Source organism: Poecilia formosa, unplaced genomic scaffold (assembly GCF_000485575.1).
Source record: "Poecilia formosa unplaced genomic scaffold, Poecilia_formosa-5.1.2 Scaffold13, whole genome shotgun sequence".
Taxonomy (NCBI): Eukaryota; Metazoa; Chordata; class Actinopteri; order Cyprinodontiformes; family Poeciliidae; genus Poecilia; species Poecilia formosa.
In genome coordinates this window covers 2,852,628-2,869,264 of record NW_006799952.1, presented here as the reverse complement: position 1 = coordinate 2,869,264, position 16,637 = coordinate 2,852,628, and the positions used below count along the sequence as shown (strand labels likewise).

Genomic DNA, 16,637 nt, shown 5'->3' with positions numbered 1-16,637 from the left:
ATAGATAGATAGATAGATAGATAGATAGATAGATAGATAGATAGATAGATAGATAGATAGATAGATAGATAGATAGATAGATAGATAGATAGATAGATATCACAATATAGTGATGGTCAGTATTGCATAACAGGACCAGATGGTTTTCTTGGCACTGCCATAGTGTTGGCTGCCATGATGCTGTAAGCTTGTTTCCTGTATGTGTCAACATGAGAGAACTACAAAACACTGGGTGTTCACATTAATAGCAGGGTTATGGATCCGGTGGCACCAGCGTAAAAGCTGGTGACAGCCGATCCATTCGACAGTTGGAGGTATACTACACTGCTGTTGAGTCATCACAACTGCATTAACTATTATGTCAACTTCAGTATCCATCACCTTTCAAGCCTGCTCGGCTATAATTCAGATTGTTTCATTTTTTCCCCGTAATAATATAGATTTACATAAAAAGTAAGAAGGCATGCTTATAATTTCTTTGTAGATTAGGAGAAGCAGGAAGTAAGTGATTAGATGTCTCACCCAAAGCTTAGACAGACATTTCAAATTGACCCTTAAGCTGTAACTTCCTGTCCCTCTGTAGATCTGAAAGGAACATAAGAGGTCTCGGTATGAGTGCCACCCGACTCTTTCTGGACCTTCTAAGGACATGAGGGAACTGTTTCCATTAAGCTAATGTGGGTCTGATCCATGGTGATGCATGTGAAGTGACAGGATGTTGGGTGTGGGGTCAGTCTAGAATTGGGTGTCTGTGGACAGGTGATAAGAGGTAAGGGCAAGCAGAAAATCTGTTGTGCACACAAAGAGGAAGCACTCTCCCAAAGGTGGAAAAACACATCATATGTATGCACACCAACATCCAAAAGCACACAGGACCTGTTTGAATTTGCACGCTCTCCTTGCAGTGATCAAAGATTTGTTGTGGGAGTGTGCACATTTCTCAAGTGGATTCAAACAGGGCCAAGCTCTAATTGCTTTCATTGTGGGTGTGGGGTTAACACACTTAGGTTTGTTTGGGGGGGGGGATTTTGGGTGAGGAGCATATTATGGAGTTTACCTTCTACGTCATTACAGTCAAAGTCTGGAGTGAAGCATGAATGGAGACAAAAGCACACACACAAACCCATGAAAGAAAAAAAAAAACAAACATTGCTAATAGCAGAAATCACCACATTCAAAAAAAAAAAGTTGGTGAAATGGTTATTCACAATGTTATGCTCAAAAATTATTGAAATGACTTCAAGGCTGAAAGTGAAGTATTGATATGAGAGAACAAGGTAAGTTTTTTTTCAAGTTCTGTCAATCATCATACACTCATGCAAGCCATATTTTGTCACATATTTTTGTACGACAACCAGCAGGCATAAATGTACATCCGTATAGATTGTGGTCATAATCCTAATAATGAATCAATTGAGACAGATAAAATCACACATACATTAAAAAAAAAGAAAAATCAGAAAAGACAACTCGCCTTTTACCCGTTCTCCACGGTTGAGCTGGATCTCTCCTTCCCCTTGTGGGGTGTAGGGCTTGACCACAATGAAGGTACGTCCTGGGACAGCACTGTAGAGTTTCCGTTTGGGCCCACGAGGGCCTGTCAGTGCAGGAGGTGTGTGATGAGGTGGGCTTGGGTCTCGCTGCACTGAGCCAGGGCTGTAAACAAACACATATGTTACTGTGGTGATTCCAGGGAGCTGGTAACTGAAGCCGGTTGTCACTGACATGGTCGTCAGTGGGACAGCGACCTGGTGACACCCCCTGGTTGTTAATGTTCCCAGGGAGGGATTCATAGGCATGCCTAAGTACCTGCCAATCAACAGTCAGTGTTCCACAGGAGAGTCATGAGAGGATAGTATTTTCCTCCAAGACACTCTTGTCCTCCCCCTGTTTCTTCTTCAGTAGCAAAGACAATATCCTTGCTCTCTTTTACCCTCTCCCTCTTAGGTGTCCCCTCTCTCTCGCATCCTATTCGAGGTAGGAGAAGAAAAATGTACCAGTAAAAGGAATAGCCCTGTTTCCTTTCCTGTGTGGATCTATCAGGTCCGACTGGCAGCCCCCATTAGTTAAGCACATCCTGAGTTTGGGTTCCATCAAAAGTCCCTCCAAAAGACAAACAGAAATCTCCCGTATGCCCTGTGCTCCAGATGCTCCAGGCTGGACTACAGATCCTCCCTTGTCCTTGGGTCCTGGTTTTCCTGCTGTGGAGGAGAAAGGTTAGGTCTGCTCCCCAACTCCCGCTCCCTCTCCCCGGAGTCCCTCCGTGTCTGCCTCTCCTCTCCCCTCCACCCCTCACACATGCGCTCACACACACTCACACACACTCTAGCAATGCTGCTGCTGCTGCTGCTGCTGCTGTGCTCCGTGCCTCCCCTCCGTTTTGACGGCTCGCTCACACTCTCACGCCACAAGCCCTCTATGTGCATTCTAGCTGTGCACCCAGGCACAAACACACACAGCCCCCTCCGCTCCGGCTAGCATTGCACCTTCACTGGCATGGCATACGCCACTGCCAGTATGTCGCTAACACATCGCTGACACACACCAGTCCCAGAGCACAACTGATCTCCTTCTGCCTGTCTGCCGAGAGTGTGCATGCGCCATTGCTCCCTGAGGCAGGCTGCGTAAGTATATGTGTGTGTGTGTGTGTGTCTGTCTGCGTGTACACTTGTGTGCAGAGGGGTGGCGGGTGGGGGGGAGGCAAAAGCTCCAGCCCATTTGGTTTAATTGTCGCTCCTGACTCATTGCCTCTTTGCCTTGAATCCCCTCCATCTCACTCTCTTTCTCTCTCACTTCCATTTCACCTGCTTTCATCCTTCTCCTCCACATTGCTTCACACCGCATCTCCATTCTCTCCTTTTCCTGCCTCTCTCTCAAGCAATGAATTCTAATACAGCAGCAGAGCTCCGCCTAGTCTTCATTCATCATCACCTCTGTGGCTGTGCAAGTTGCATTCAGCGTCATTCCGCTGCTTGTGCTGCCAAAGCTTTCTCTCAAGTATCTTCTTTTTTTATTTAAGAGAAAAAACAATTATAATGTGCACTCACAAATACATTTAGAAAATAAATCAGTTTTCTACGTCTTAACTTGATCTTGTGTGTGTTAACTGCTCATTCAGTATAAAAAGTCGCCTTATTATTCTCTGAAATGAAACACTGACACAATTAGCATTGATATTTACAGTCATTCTCTATCTCACATATAATCAGGTTACGACCACGAGCTTCAGTTTATTTAGTTCAGATTTTGCGGGTATAGATCAAAACAAAGTAGTGCACAATTGTAAAGTAAATATCAAATAATAATTTCCAAAGCTTTTGTTACAAAAGAGTAAAAAAAACAGTGTGGCATGGATATGTATTTAAGTGGCATATATAAATAATGAACCCTTCCGTTCAATACAAGGAAAGGCAAGAGCTGTAAATACAAAAAGAGCTTCATTATAGCTCTTTTTGTGAATCTACAGACTGAAATCTTGCTCCATATCAGACTGCCCCAGGGCACCTGTGGCTACCAGCCAGTAGCCTGCATTCAATCTGTGAATGACTGGTTTCAAAGTGTCTGAGTGTCCTGAAAACTGCTAAGCAAGTCTGATGTCATTTCATTTCGTATCTCTTTGGAAAGCAGCTCAGGATGAGTCAAATTGGAAGGAGAGTATGAACATGAATTTTCAAGTTTTACCTCAGTCCTGATTGAATTTGAGTCTACGTTTTTGACTGGACTGGAAGAAGAAGCTTTTCCTTGGAGCTGCAGTCCAAGCTGGAGTGAAGGGATCTTTGGATATTTTAAGGAAGTGGTTTCTATGCTATTGTGAGGGCATAAACCAGATTGTAAAGTTTTAGTTATTTGCAGATTCTAAAGGTGGAGATTCAAAGTTTTCTAATTTTCATATCTTCTTCAGATGAAGAGCTTCCCGAGGTTCTTAACATGTACATCGCTTAGCAATACATCCACACTCCCAACATTGACTATCAACATTTACGATTGAGAAGGAGTGCAGAAAAGAAATCTAACTTTTTGTCTGGCTTATCTAGTTAGAAATATCTATTTTTGGAAATCTTCAACTCGTGTCCCATTTTCCAATAAGGTTGTGAGTTTCTGTTTTGCAAGCCTTTGTCATGGAGTCATGTGTGAAGCTGGAATTACACCATGCCTATAATCCACATGACAGACAATGTTTTCTTTCAGCCTGATGAGAGCCCAACATATGTGTATTTTTACTTTAGGTGTTACTGCTACTAGATATAGCTTTCCAGAAAGGCACAAACAACTGCTCACCCGCCTGGTCACTGTCATGGTGCGCCCAGTGCAGCCGCAGCAGAGCAGCACAGGGCCGGGCAGGCGGGCACAGATCCGTGTGGCGGTGGCATGGTATGTATCGTAATCGTGTTCTAAAAACAATAAAAGTTCTGAAACTCACCTCATGAGAAACTCCAAACATATAAGTGTTCCTGGTGAGTTTTCTTTTCACCAGTATCTCTCTGGTGGATGTTGTAATCCACCAAGTAAGGGTGGATGCCTGTTGACTTGTCACACTCTTTCTGCTGCTGCAGATAAAGGCAAGAGGATCCATAGCGGTATCGGATCAAAGGAGCTCATATGCTGTATGTGACTTTGAAAAATATCTCCATTTCCCTTCACTTCGTAATAAAGTGTTGCTTTGTGTTGTTCTGTCACATAAAATCCCAATGAAGTTTGTGGTCATGATGTAAGAAAATGTTGAAAACATCAAGATATTTGCATTGGCACTTCATCCGTGTCATAGCAGAAATTTTCAACTATATGCTCAGATACACTACATGTCCAATAGCCTGTTTTTCTGTTTATTTCTATCTGTTGCCTTAATTTTAATTACTGATTTCTGTCTCATATTTTCTCATTGTCTTACTGTCTTCCTTGTTTCTTATTTATAGGCTTATTTATTTCCTTTTTCCTTACTCAACCCTTCCTTTTACCCCCTCAACCCACCACCTCCCCACAAAACACCCAACATCGAAACAACCATTTGCTGATGGCTTTCCAATTGCTATAGAATCTGACAGCCTATGGTGGCTCCAGCATATTAATGTCTGAGTCACAGCGTAGAACAACAGCAGCACACTTATCAAGCTTTAAGAGGGTTGCAGAAGGAAGATGAGGCTGCGCTATGCAGACACTTTATCATCCTCACCTTTACAAAAACCATTATAGCTGTAGTTTTAGGTACACAGCCACTTTTATTTTTGGCAAAGATATCAATTCAAAAGATTGCCAGAAAGATTTTCATCTATTTCAACTTCACAGCTGGATGAATGCCAGCCAAGAGTAATTTCATCAAGACATCTCGGATGTGGAGGGAACTGCTCACCTTTCTTTATAAAACCAGAGGCTGTGTGATGTAAAGTCTTTTGAAATTCAGAGGTACGTGAGAGATGCAAAAACCGTTGAGGCTTAACAAACATGCTCTGTTATACCAATTCAACCACATTTTCAACTCTCTTTGAAGTATACCATCACAGAAACGCTCTCACATTTGGATAACTTGATTAGCACAACATTTTTCCAAGTGAGGTTACATCTTCAGTCTGCTTTCATGATTACAGTATATGCAAATATACTGTCTATTTGAGTTCAATTTAACACAATATCTGAAAACTGTTGTGCTTTGAGCTTCAAATTGATCTCAGTAGTTTGCTTTGTTGTTTGGGATGAGCGATCGCTGCAATCAGACTGCATTTGATTTAACTGCAATTGAATTTAGTAGTAATGATATTTAAAATGAACTGATGAATTAAACTGCATGCTAAAATGGTTTTTAATTGAACTTGATTTATTTTTTTGTTGTTGTTTTTTTGCTTTCTTTACAAAAAATACTGGGTTGGAATTGAACTGAAATTCAGTGTATTTTAAAATAACACTTTTCATAATTGGTTTTCTAAGAAGAAACTGAAGTATAAACTTTAATATAACTTGCGCGACGGAGGCCTGGGTTGAAAACAAAAAAAAATAAATAAATAAAAGAAGCTGTTTCTATGTTTTCTGTTAGACCTGTAAACAGAATTATAGGTCTAACAGCTAATCATATGTCATCTTCTGAACAGCTTAGCAATGAGTTCAGCTGCCTAAGGTTGGGTTTATTTTATAAAGTGTTGACATAAATCTGAAGAAACGCCTCAAAATGTCATTTAATGCCATTTACCCAGATGCTATCAAATTAAGCTGCTTCAGTGAAGCATTTTTATGCATGAGTGTCTTGCCCTAGCAGGTAAATGGGTTTTTTCCTCAAATAGCCCACCTCTCTAAGGTGAGATGCGCAGTCCTAATCAGCATAACACTTTGCATTCTAATGATCCTCACTCTGCCCTTGCCTTGCTGCACATGAATGAATCCGTGTCCTTTCATTCTTTCTTCCCTAACATGGGAGTGTTTATGGCTATTAAGAAGAATGAAGATTGTGGACTTTGCACATGGGAAGAACATTTTAAGGTTATGCCCAGCAAATCCACAATTCAAGACAGTAAAACCTCATCTTAGCTTGTTAAGAAAGATTGAGTTTGGCTGGGCAAACACTACTTAACTCTTACTGAGAAGCTTTACTTATTTACTTATTATTATTACTTAACATTAACATTTCTGCCATTTTTAAATATGTAGACAATAGTCTTACTGTTTAAAAACCTCCAGACCACTGTTCATATTTTATAAAGATTGCTGAAACAAGAATTTTTATGTTCTTTTTCACCTTGAATGCTTCCTACAACGTCCATCAGCACCGTTGAATAAATAGTTGAAAATGACACTGACAACGTAATAGAAACTCGTTTAAAATATGACCTCTGAGAACTCACTGAAAACCTGTGAGTGGAGGGACTTTTATTCCCATGAGTCACTTAGTCTTCTCTTCAGGGACAGAATGAAGGGAAATAATAATGGAAGAAAGAAAAGGCATAAAACAAAAAGGACCCTGAGGTACACTCAAAACTCAGAAGGCTTATAGTTGACCTTTAAGTATGATGGAACTCATGACCTGGAGGGACATGACTAACCAAACAAACATCAAACGTACCATGGACATCAAATTACTCTTGGAACTTATAACTGAGTGGGATAAACTGCAGGGATAAGGGTAGCGTCTTGAAAGTCAAAGTAATGCTCTTCAGAACAAAAGAACAGAACATAGCAAAATAAGCTGCATGAAGGAGAATGTGACAAGAGAATTACTGATTTAACTTTTTTTCCAGAAAATGTTTCTTCGTACGTTTCAAAAACTTAAACCAGTTTTGAATAGAATGTGGTTAGTGAATAATAATTCTGGGTTGGCATGTCTAAACGTTGCGATTTTCATGGTTGTCTCAACATAAAGCTGTCTTCATGCCAACAGGAATGTGTTGTCACAAAACGAACAATGATTTTATGACTCAAACTTTATTTTAAAAATTGGAACTTTTTGTGATCAAATCCACTCCAGTCACAGACAAGAGATGCCAAATTTGAGCTAATTTAAAAACATCAATGAGAAATAATCCAAAAAGACTTCATCCAGTGATGTTCATTAATTATTACTGGAACACTGATAAACCCTAAAAAAGCTTGCTTTTCATTGTATACCCACTTTAAAAAAATCTGTAGTTTGGCAATCAGATAATCCTGAGTCACCCTGATTGAAAGACCCAAAGTGTGCAACTCAATATGTAGTTTCAAGTTAATACAATGAAACGGTGTTCCTTAGGAGATAAGGAACATTAAGTGGCTAATTAAAATATTGTGGCATAAGCAAATATTATTTTTCTAATAAAATTGTACATCACCACATAAAAACCTGGCAGTATTTCTAATTTTATTGTCTACTGTGTAAGATAGAGATCTTATTATGGCCAAACTTCTAGACCTTAATGTGATTTTATTTGTATTTCTTTGTCTGCTTTAATGAACACTACAGTAGTTGGTTTTATCCAGTCTCTCTTAATTGTTTTGAATCATTTTTTTATTAACTTTCTACCAAAATAAGGTCAGGTTTTGGAACCCCGAAAGCCTGTTACACAAATAGGGAGGAGGAAGTGACGGTGAGTTTCACAGGAGTCTGTTGTTGACCAGCCAAACTAATTTCACACTCCCCTGGCACCTATAATGCCGCTAGAATTACCACTGGCATAAACAGTAGGTCAGACAGTGAAAAAGAGAGAGGGAGAATATCATAAAAAAAAATATTCAAGGACACCATCACTCTCACTTGGATGCAGGTTCTGGATATTGAGACCAGCTGGTCTTTTAGAACTCCATATACATTCTCCTTACTTTAATATATAGCGCCAAGGTTGGAACAAGGTCTCAGCTCCATGCTTAGAGGAGGCTTTTTACTCCAGGACTCAGCAGATATATTAACCCTGCTTTCTATTCTCTTAGTCTTTTGTTTTCTTTTCACTCCACCCAAACAACCTTGGACTGAACAAACATGTCCACAAAAAACATTGAGGCGATATCTGTTGCTAAATACCCTGTGCAGCGCTGATATTGTAGAAAATAATGAAATTCATTGAGACATAATGTTAGACCCCTAAGAGGGCTGAAGCCCTCATTAAACACAGTATATTTGATAAAAGACATAAGAAGGGAATTAAACATGAAAATAATCAGACATCAGACCATTTCACATGTACACTGGATATATACTGGATGTGGTTGAGCTCTTATAACCTAAGAGCTAATAAACCAATTACCTCAGAGATGTGATCTACTTTGAATTAATCTATTGGTTAAATGCAAACAAATTAGATTTAGTCTGCCCTCACTTGACAGGACCTTTTGAACTGGGCTGGATGTCTTACATCATTACTCATAGCTCCGATTTGAGAATGAAGCCAATACATAAATCACTCTAACTCCAAATGTATCCAATGATCCAAACAAGCTGACAGATTAAAAGTTTGTTGCAAGGGAGATCATTATTAGCTCCTATCAGCATGTACAGCCCTGTGCAAGCACCATTAATTAAACACAGTTGTATAGAATTGGGCCTTTATACACATTAAAACTTTAAAACACAAACTCCAAGAATATTCTTCCTCATCCCTTTGACAAGACAAACAGCATCTCAGCTTAGTATAATAAACAAACATGGCCATTGTTTATACATGACATGAACATGGCTGTTATTATTCCCAAATACCCAGAAGCATGGATCATTCAAAAGTTACACCACACATAACCAGCAAACCTTTACATGACCAGTGTTCAGTTTATTACAGTAAAGCCAATATCAATATGTAGACATCTTTTGGGTAACAATCCAAAAGATGTCTACTTTTGTAGTAGAACACATTTAATAGAAAATATATTTATGATGACTGACTGATGATTAAATGAAGATTGCATGATTCTTAACATGTTATGTTTTTTTTTTGTTTTGTTTTGTTTCGTTTTCCAGAATTTGACTGGAGCAGATCGAATAAGATGCGATGCTACCGATGACTAACAAGTGACTCAGCAACACCACATGGGACATTTGGGTTTTTGAAACAAGGCTTCAAAATCTAAATAGGTACATAGTCAAAAGACGTCACAAATTAGCTATTAGAGTGGATATGTGAAAAGACTGGCAAGGGTGAGATGAATTAGAGATGGGATGAAAAAGATTGGCAGTATTCATCAGCTGGTATTTGTTGAGTACAACCAGAAATAACAAGTGAAACCAGGCAGAAGAGATCGTCACAAACCTGAGTCTCCCACGAGGACCATGTCCATGAGGGTAGCCATGGCTGTGGGAACGTCTGGGAACCGGCCTGTCCTCTTCATGCATGTGATGTAATGACGGTGAGCGGGAATGGGAGGATCTGGAGCTGCCGGTACTCTGGAGACTGCTGTCAGGGATCTCCCCATGACGACCCTGACGCAAAGCAGAGGGACAAAGCATCACTACGTGATTGAGTAAATAACCATGCAAACAGTCTGCTTTAGTGGCATCACTGTTGGTTTTAACAACCTTTTATAATAGTCTTACTTCTCCAAGGCTGCTGTGCTGTTGCCCAAAAGCTGGGAGACTGCGCAGTGAGGGAACAGGGGAGTGACCAGGGCGGCCGCGGGATTCTCGAGGGCGCGGAGGGTGGATGTGATCATGGTCACCGTTAAGGTTGTTGTCACTTGCAGAGCGCAGCAAGGAACGCGGTGAGGGCAGGGTGCCAGCCACAACACGTCGACGGTTGGTGTAGGAGGGGGTCTCCCTGAAAGGCACTAGAAACGAAAAGAGGGAAGCCGCAGACTAAAGGAAGATAATATCGCAGACTGCAGTCATAACCCTGCTTCAAAGATCTCTACAACTTTTTTCCTGATCTGTACAGTGTGTTTCTTGGTCTTCATGAAGCTGTTTGGTGCTGGATTTATACTGAGATTAAATTCCACACAGCTGAGCTCTATTTACTAACTAGGTAGCTTTTAAAGGCAACTGGTGGCACTGCACTTATGGAGCCTACATCCAAATGCATGCTACACTGTTCTGATATTCATTTATATAAAAAAAGCACATGCATCATTTTGCTTCTACTTCACAATTATGTGCTATGTTGTGTTGGCCAATCATTTAAATTCTCAGTAAAATATTGATCTTTTGGGGTTGTAATGTGACAAAATGTGAGAAAGTTTATGGCACCTTATCAGATTGTTAGACCATCATCCATCATCCATAAATGTCAAACTAGAAAGTACATTAAATAATAAATTCAGACTGGTGAGTGAAAGACAAAAAAATCTAAATGAAACGAAAGGAAATAGGATATAGGGATTTTTATAATTTTTATGAATATTACATTTTAATCACCTGGAATGAAAATCACAGTTAAATCCCAACTTGCTGACAAAGATGGGTGTGTAAGCAACAATATCTAGCCTTTATACGCGATTATGGATTTACTAGGGTTGTTGCTTCCAAAGGAAAAACTAATTTGAGAAATTTGTCTTGGAGTGGGGTATTACAAGCTGTCCACACCAGATGGCAGAGTTTTCCTGTATGTTATTTCACAGAGAAACTGCTTAACTCATCACGGTCCAGTGTCCTCACACACCCTTCTTCTTTTTTATATTCTTCTTCAGTCTGTATTTTAAACTCTTATCAGCTACATAAATACACTGGCACAAAGGCTGCAGCTGGATATTTAATCAACTTTAGTAAAGTGACGTCTATTCTCAACTTACCGACATCTGATACTTTGTGGACCTTAATGATTTCTGCAAGATCAAAGTTTCCTGCTATAATAGCCACCTAATGGACGAAAACAACATGGAAAGCAGAGATAATGTTTAAGCGACAGAAAACAAACCTAAGCACATACTCAACAGTTTTTGTCGTCTGGAAATGTTACGAAAAATATTTGCACATCATTTGTCTTTAATAAAAGGAATAATTCAACGTATTAAGACAAAGTTATACTTTATAAACATTAAATCTATGTAATATCACACAATTAAACTTGCAGCTACTATTAGACACCACACATACCTGAAAAGCAGTCTGGCTATTGTAGTTCTTTATCTCTTTATTGGCTCCTCGGAAAAGCAAGACACGTGCACAGCTATCCTAAATGAGGAAGAGATTCATGTGTTGAAATATCACCACTGTTTGGACATTAAAGACAGGACTTTTTTTTTTTTTTTTTGCATCGCATAAGATAACACTTAAGGATTAATTCACTTCATGTGTGCTTGTGGAAGTATCTCTGCGTACGTCAAAAATGTTTACAAACGTTATTAGACTAAATATATATGTACTCTTATGTAAACATTCAGTATTCTAATGTCAAACCATTAGAGTACTGAAATACATTACTCATGTCACAACGGAAGTGAGATGACAGAGTTAAAAAAAAATTACAACTACAAAAACCGGGAGTGCAAAGGTCTTGAAAAGTCATAAACCAAGAAGAGCATCATAAATTGGAGACATACACTGTGACGGTTATTGTGACTATTATTGCCTGGAGCAGCATTACCATTAACCTCTTGAATCCCCTCTAAAAGGAATCTAGCTTAGGGCACCATTTAAAAATGACTTTGACAAAACTGGTGGTGTAAAGTAATATGGTATCACTCTAAAGTTACACAGCTGACTGAATTTGTGAAATACATGGAAATAAAACAACAGATTGTGAAGTTGTAAGACAAATTATAAAAAATACTCCTTTGCTTGAGTCATTGTTGACAAGTTACTACATCTTCACTTGAAATGCCAGCAGTAGAGGCGCATTTCTCATTTCTGCAGCTGTGAACATATTTATTCTGCTTTTCATTCAAAAATAGTTAACAAGCAAGTCAGATGTTTTCTGTCACTCATTTTGAACCATCTAATCAAGAAATACAGCACACAGTTCTTACTTTCCTGAATGAACCAGAGTGCCAATATAAGACACAAAAAACAATGTAAAAAATTGGATTTTATAAAAGTATTCAACTTTCAATACAGATACCTCATGGCGTTTAGAGGTTTTAAACATATGCAGATATTTGCAAAATTGTACAAAAATATTGATACATATGAACAAAATAGTGCCTAATTGTAATGTGGAAATAAAAAATGGAAAATATAATAGAAAAGAATGTTTTTCCAATTTTTAAAAAATTAAATCTTAAAAACATGACCTGTATTTGCCACCTAATTTAATATACAAAACAATGACAAGCTCTACAAGCTTTGCAAATCTGGAAGCTTAAATTTTTACAAAGACTTCTTTTTTTCAAAGAGCTGAATGTTATATTGGATAAAGAAACTTGAAAACTTAAATTTTCAAGTCCCAAAGTTTGGATTTAATTCTGGACTTTGACTTGGCCATTTCATTTTATGAAATGACAGTAATCTAAATAAATCCACTGCAATTGTGGCTGCATGTCAGTGTCACTGTCCTGCTGGAAGACAAATCTTTGTCCCAGTCTCAATTCTGTCTCTAACAGGTGTTTTTTTCTTGACTTGTCACTATTAAAGAGAGCATAAGGAGGGGAATGAGTGGTTTGAAGGATAATCGCAGTAAAATCACCATGAAGATTATATTACCACGAGGAAACCAGGAAAAAGTCGCCAGAACAGAAATTGAGAAAAATGATAAAATCCACCAATTTCTGAGAAAATAGAGATTTTTGTTATTTTGCGAATTATACTAGTTGAAGTTATAAAGACAACACCCCACGCTTTAAATGGCAGTTTCATATGCTTCAACATAGTGAAGTTTGTATTTGAATTTCACTTGTTTACACCGTAAATCTCAACGGTTTTGGGTTGTAGGAGGAACTCACAGCTGATTAACACACCAGGCTTTATTGCCTTTATTAGCTATATAAAAAGTTTGATACGATAGCGGCCTGGGGGGTCTGAGCAACGGTGTGCATCATACTGGTTAACTGCACCTAGTAACTCTACCGCCTAAAATGAAATAATTTATGTTGGGCTTTCTTCGACCTGAAAGAAAACATCTTCCAACACATCGTATTTATCTTCCACTAAATAGGTTTGAGTTGCCAGGGCAGCAACCTAAGAAGAGACATAGACGTCTCTCTCCCCAGCAACTTGGACCAGCTCCTCTGGGGAAACCCCCAGGCGTTCCCCGGGCAGCCAAGAAACATCGTCCCAGCTTTTGAACACTGGATGGGTATTTTATTTAGGAATTTCAGATTGGCTATTTTTATTTTTCTTATTTAGCCTGATAATACATTGTATATTTACCATGTCTAAATGCCATGTCAACATACCATATGTTGAGAGTCAGACCTTATTATAACCAAAAACAACAAATTCAACTTAATTAGGCACCAATCGATGTCTTCTAGTGTGCAGCTTTTCACCTTTTGTTTTTCAGTCACATCTAGTAGACGAAAGGCAACAGATGTTGCTCGGCATGTTTTCACACATAAGGATTTCTTAAATGCTTACCAATAAAGCAATCTTCGCATGTTTAAGTGAATGTACAATCACAGCTTACAAAACGCTGCCTCCTCTAAAGAGTTCATCAAAGGATTGTACTTTATGACTCCATGTCTGACTGTGGCAGACAGTCCGTGTGTTTATGCTGATTTGCTATTCACCACAGTTCTGTCTTTTCAATGACTTTTTTCAAGCATGTCTCGAGGATCTCTCTGCCAATCAAAAGACTCCTGCCATGTTCTCATTCACCAACACATCTGCCAGGCCCTCTATGCTGAAGCTAGTGGCCACAAAAGGAGCATGGATTGAATTTGTTTATTCTAATATTTCCTACTGAAAGCTATTTTTCATTCATTCAGTCTTTCACAGTCATTTATCTCTTCCTCTTGCAGACAGTCACTCTTCTCTCTACATATGGATCTATTGATCCTGCCACTGGACAACTACTTTTCCAATCGATCCTACAATCCCCTTTCTTACTGTCATTGTAGATAATCATCCGAGACAAGCCTGCTTCAGGCCTACTGGAACCCTGCTATGATACACGCTTTGTGAGATCAATCAGCTTACCACAGCTGCTGTACCAGTCCACACTGACACAGTAGCTGTGGTAAGCTGATTGAAATGTCATTCTCATCAGCAAGGACCGACAAGAGCGACGACACGGTCCATTAACATGCAGGATGTAAAGTAAGTAGAACAAGGAGTTGAAAATTCAAGCCAGTCATCCAGTCTGTCTGATATTTCTTTACATTCAGAGCTGTTACTTTGCTGACCCTTCTCCTAAGCACATTATTTAAAATAAATGTTCACACTAGTAAGATGTAATATTCCTCAGTTTCTTCTCCAAATTGAAGGCAGATCCAGCATATTTACAGTATGTTCTGATGACATGAACATCACGTGGATGTGTTACAAACTGTTAGTATTAATTATTGATGCTCTGCTTACCAAACACACACACACACGCACACACACACACACAACTACCCCCTACTCCCGAGACTGTGGTGTTCCAGTTGAGCTGAAGCAGTTCATTCATCACAACTGAAATTAGCTGTGCAGCACATAGCACACACACACACACGCACGCACATGAGCGCTCTCTTTTTCACGTGAGCGAGAGGGCTCATTTAATGTTCATGAAGTGAGCACCACATTTTCCCAATGAAGCAGCAGAAGGGCATCTTTTAGAGTGCCAAGTTACATCCCTCACTTTGAGCAGACCCAAAACAAACAGTAAGTAGTCATACTCTTTATAGGAACCGTCATGATGTTCACAAGAGCACGCTGGGTTTTACAGACCTCTCCAAACCTTCGCCCCCTACAGTGTTTTACTGTACATCAGTCAAAAGTGAGCATGTTCATTCATATTTCAGGATCTCCACTCACTCTTTTTGATGCTGTAATGGCTTCGCAAGAACTGCAGGAAAAAGCTCTTATTTCTTCACTTTGATTACTGTAATCTAAGATCTCTGAGCAAGACACTGAAGTCTTGTGTGGCAGCTCATTCCCCTTTTTGCCCTTAACATGGTTAAAATACAGCAAAGCATAACATTTTAATTTGCCATATATTAAATTATGTAAGACAATTTGGGTTTTTTTGCACGCCGTAGCAAAACATATGTTAGAAGAACATCAAATAACCTCTTAGTTTATACCAAGACCACATGTGTGTGTCAGAAATCAACACAGCTACAGCTGAAACTCTCAATTTACATCGAAACCTGTCAAAGGTGATACAAAATCCAGATAAATAGCTTAATGCCAAGATAGCTGTGCAACAAAAATCTCTGAAAAATGTTCTTCCTTCTATTGGTCAGAGTAAATGTTACTTGATTCATTGTCCTTTTAATAAGTCAAAATACCACATTCATAACTTAAGAATCAGATGTTTTGTAACCATTTAAAAACAGCAAAAGAAAAATATATATCTTATCTTATGACAAGTCGTTCTGCTTACATTCTTTTTGAAACATTGCAAATGTTTATGCCGTAAATGTAAATTCATAAATTCAAATAAAAATATATTTGTCTTTCATGAAAACTTAATCTTTTGTGGACTGAATAGGCATGTATTTACCTATCAAATCAGTAGATTTCTTGAATATAGTCACTTATGAATATTAACAGACAATTTTGAAAATCTGAATAAATCTACTCTCATCTCCAGATAAAAACCTTTAAGTTAAATCCTGAATATATTTATATTATCACAACAGCATTAAACAGTTTTTAAAAAGGTGATGGTATTAAATTACTAACCTATGACCCACCTGCCACAAACAACAGCTGCAGGCAAAAAGCTGTCACTTCCAAACCCACCAGAAAGTGAACAACAGTGCAAGAGTCATTTCAGAACAAATCTGTGGGTGTTTTTGAATTGCACAACCACAGACCATAAGTCTACGAATAGAGAAGTGCAAAGCCAAACAACATTTTCAAAAGCAATAAGACGTCTTAAGCCAGCGTTGCCCAAAGTCGGTCCTCGAGGGCCGGCATCCTGCATGTTTTAGTTCTCTCCCTGGTTTAACACACCTGGATCATTATAAGATGGCTCATTAGAGGGCCTAAGAGGAACATTGACTTGCTGAAAAGTTTGTTACCACCACCAGGGAGAGAACTAAAACGTGCAGGATGCCGGCCCTTGACGACCAACTTTGGGCACCCCTGTCTTAAGCATTTAACTGCTCAATATCTGGAAACATTGCCTGCCATCATGGACTTGTTTCTTCCGTTGCCATTGCCAAACTGCAAACAT

At 39.0% G+C, this 16,637-nt stretch overlaps 1 protein-coding gene across 6 annotated transcripts in view; it reads right to left on the bottom strand.

Annotated features, from left to right (window-relative positions):
* The window catches only part of shank3a (SH3 and multiple ankyrin repeat domains 3a), a 145,927-nt gene that overhangs the window by 57,041 nt on the left and 72,249 nt on the right, over positions 1-16,637 (bottom strand). For all 6 annotated transcript variants that reach the window (XM_016668116.1, XM_016668117.1, XM_016668114.1 and 3 more), the window contains 5 exons: positions 11,468-11,545; positions 11,164-11,230; positions 9,977-10,206; positions 9,693-9,862; positions 1,475-1,656 (listed from right to left, as the gene is read on the bottom strand). In XM_016668116.1, the coding sequence (XP_016523602.1) occupies positions 1,475-1,656; positions 9,693-9,862; positions 9,977-10,206; positions 11,164-11,230; positions 11,468-11,545 (727 nt within the window). The remainder of the gene's footprint in view (positions 1-1,474; positions 1,657-9,692; positions 9,863-9,976; positions 10,207-11,163; positions 11,231-11,467; positions 11,546-16,637) is intronic.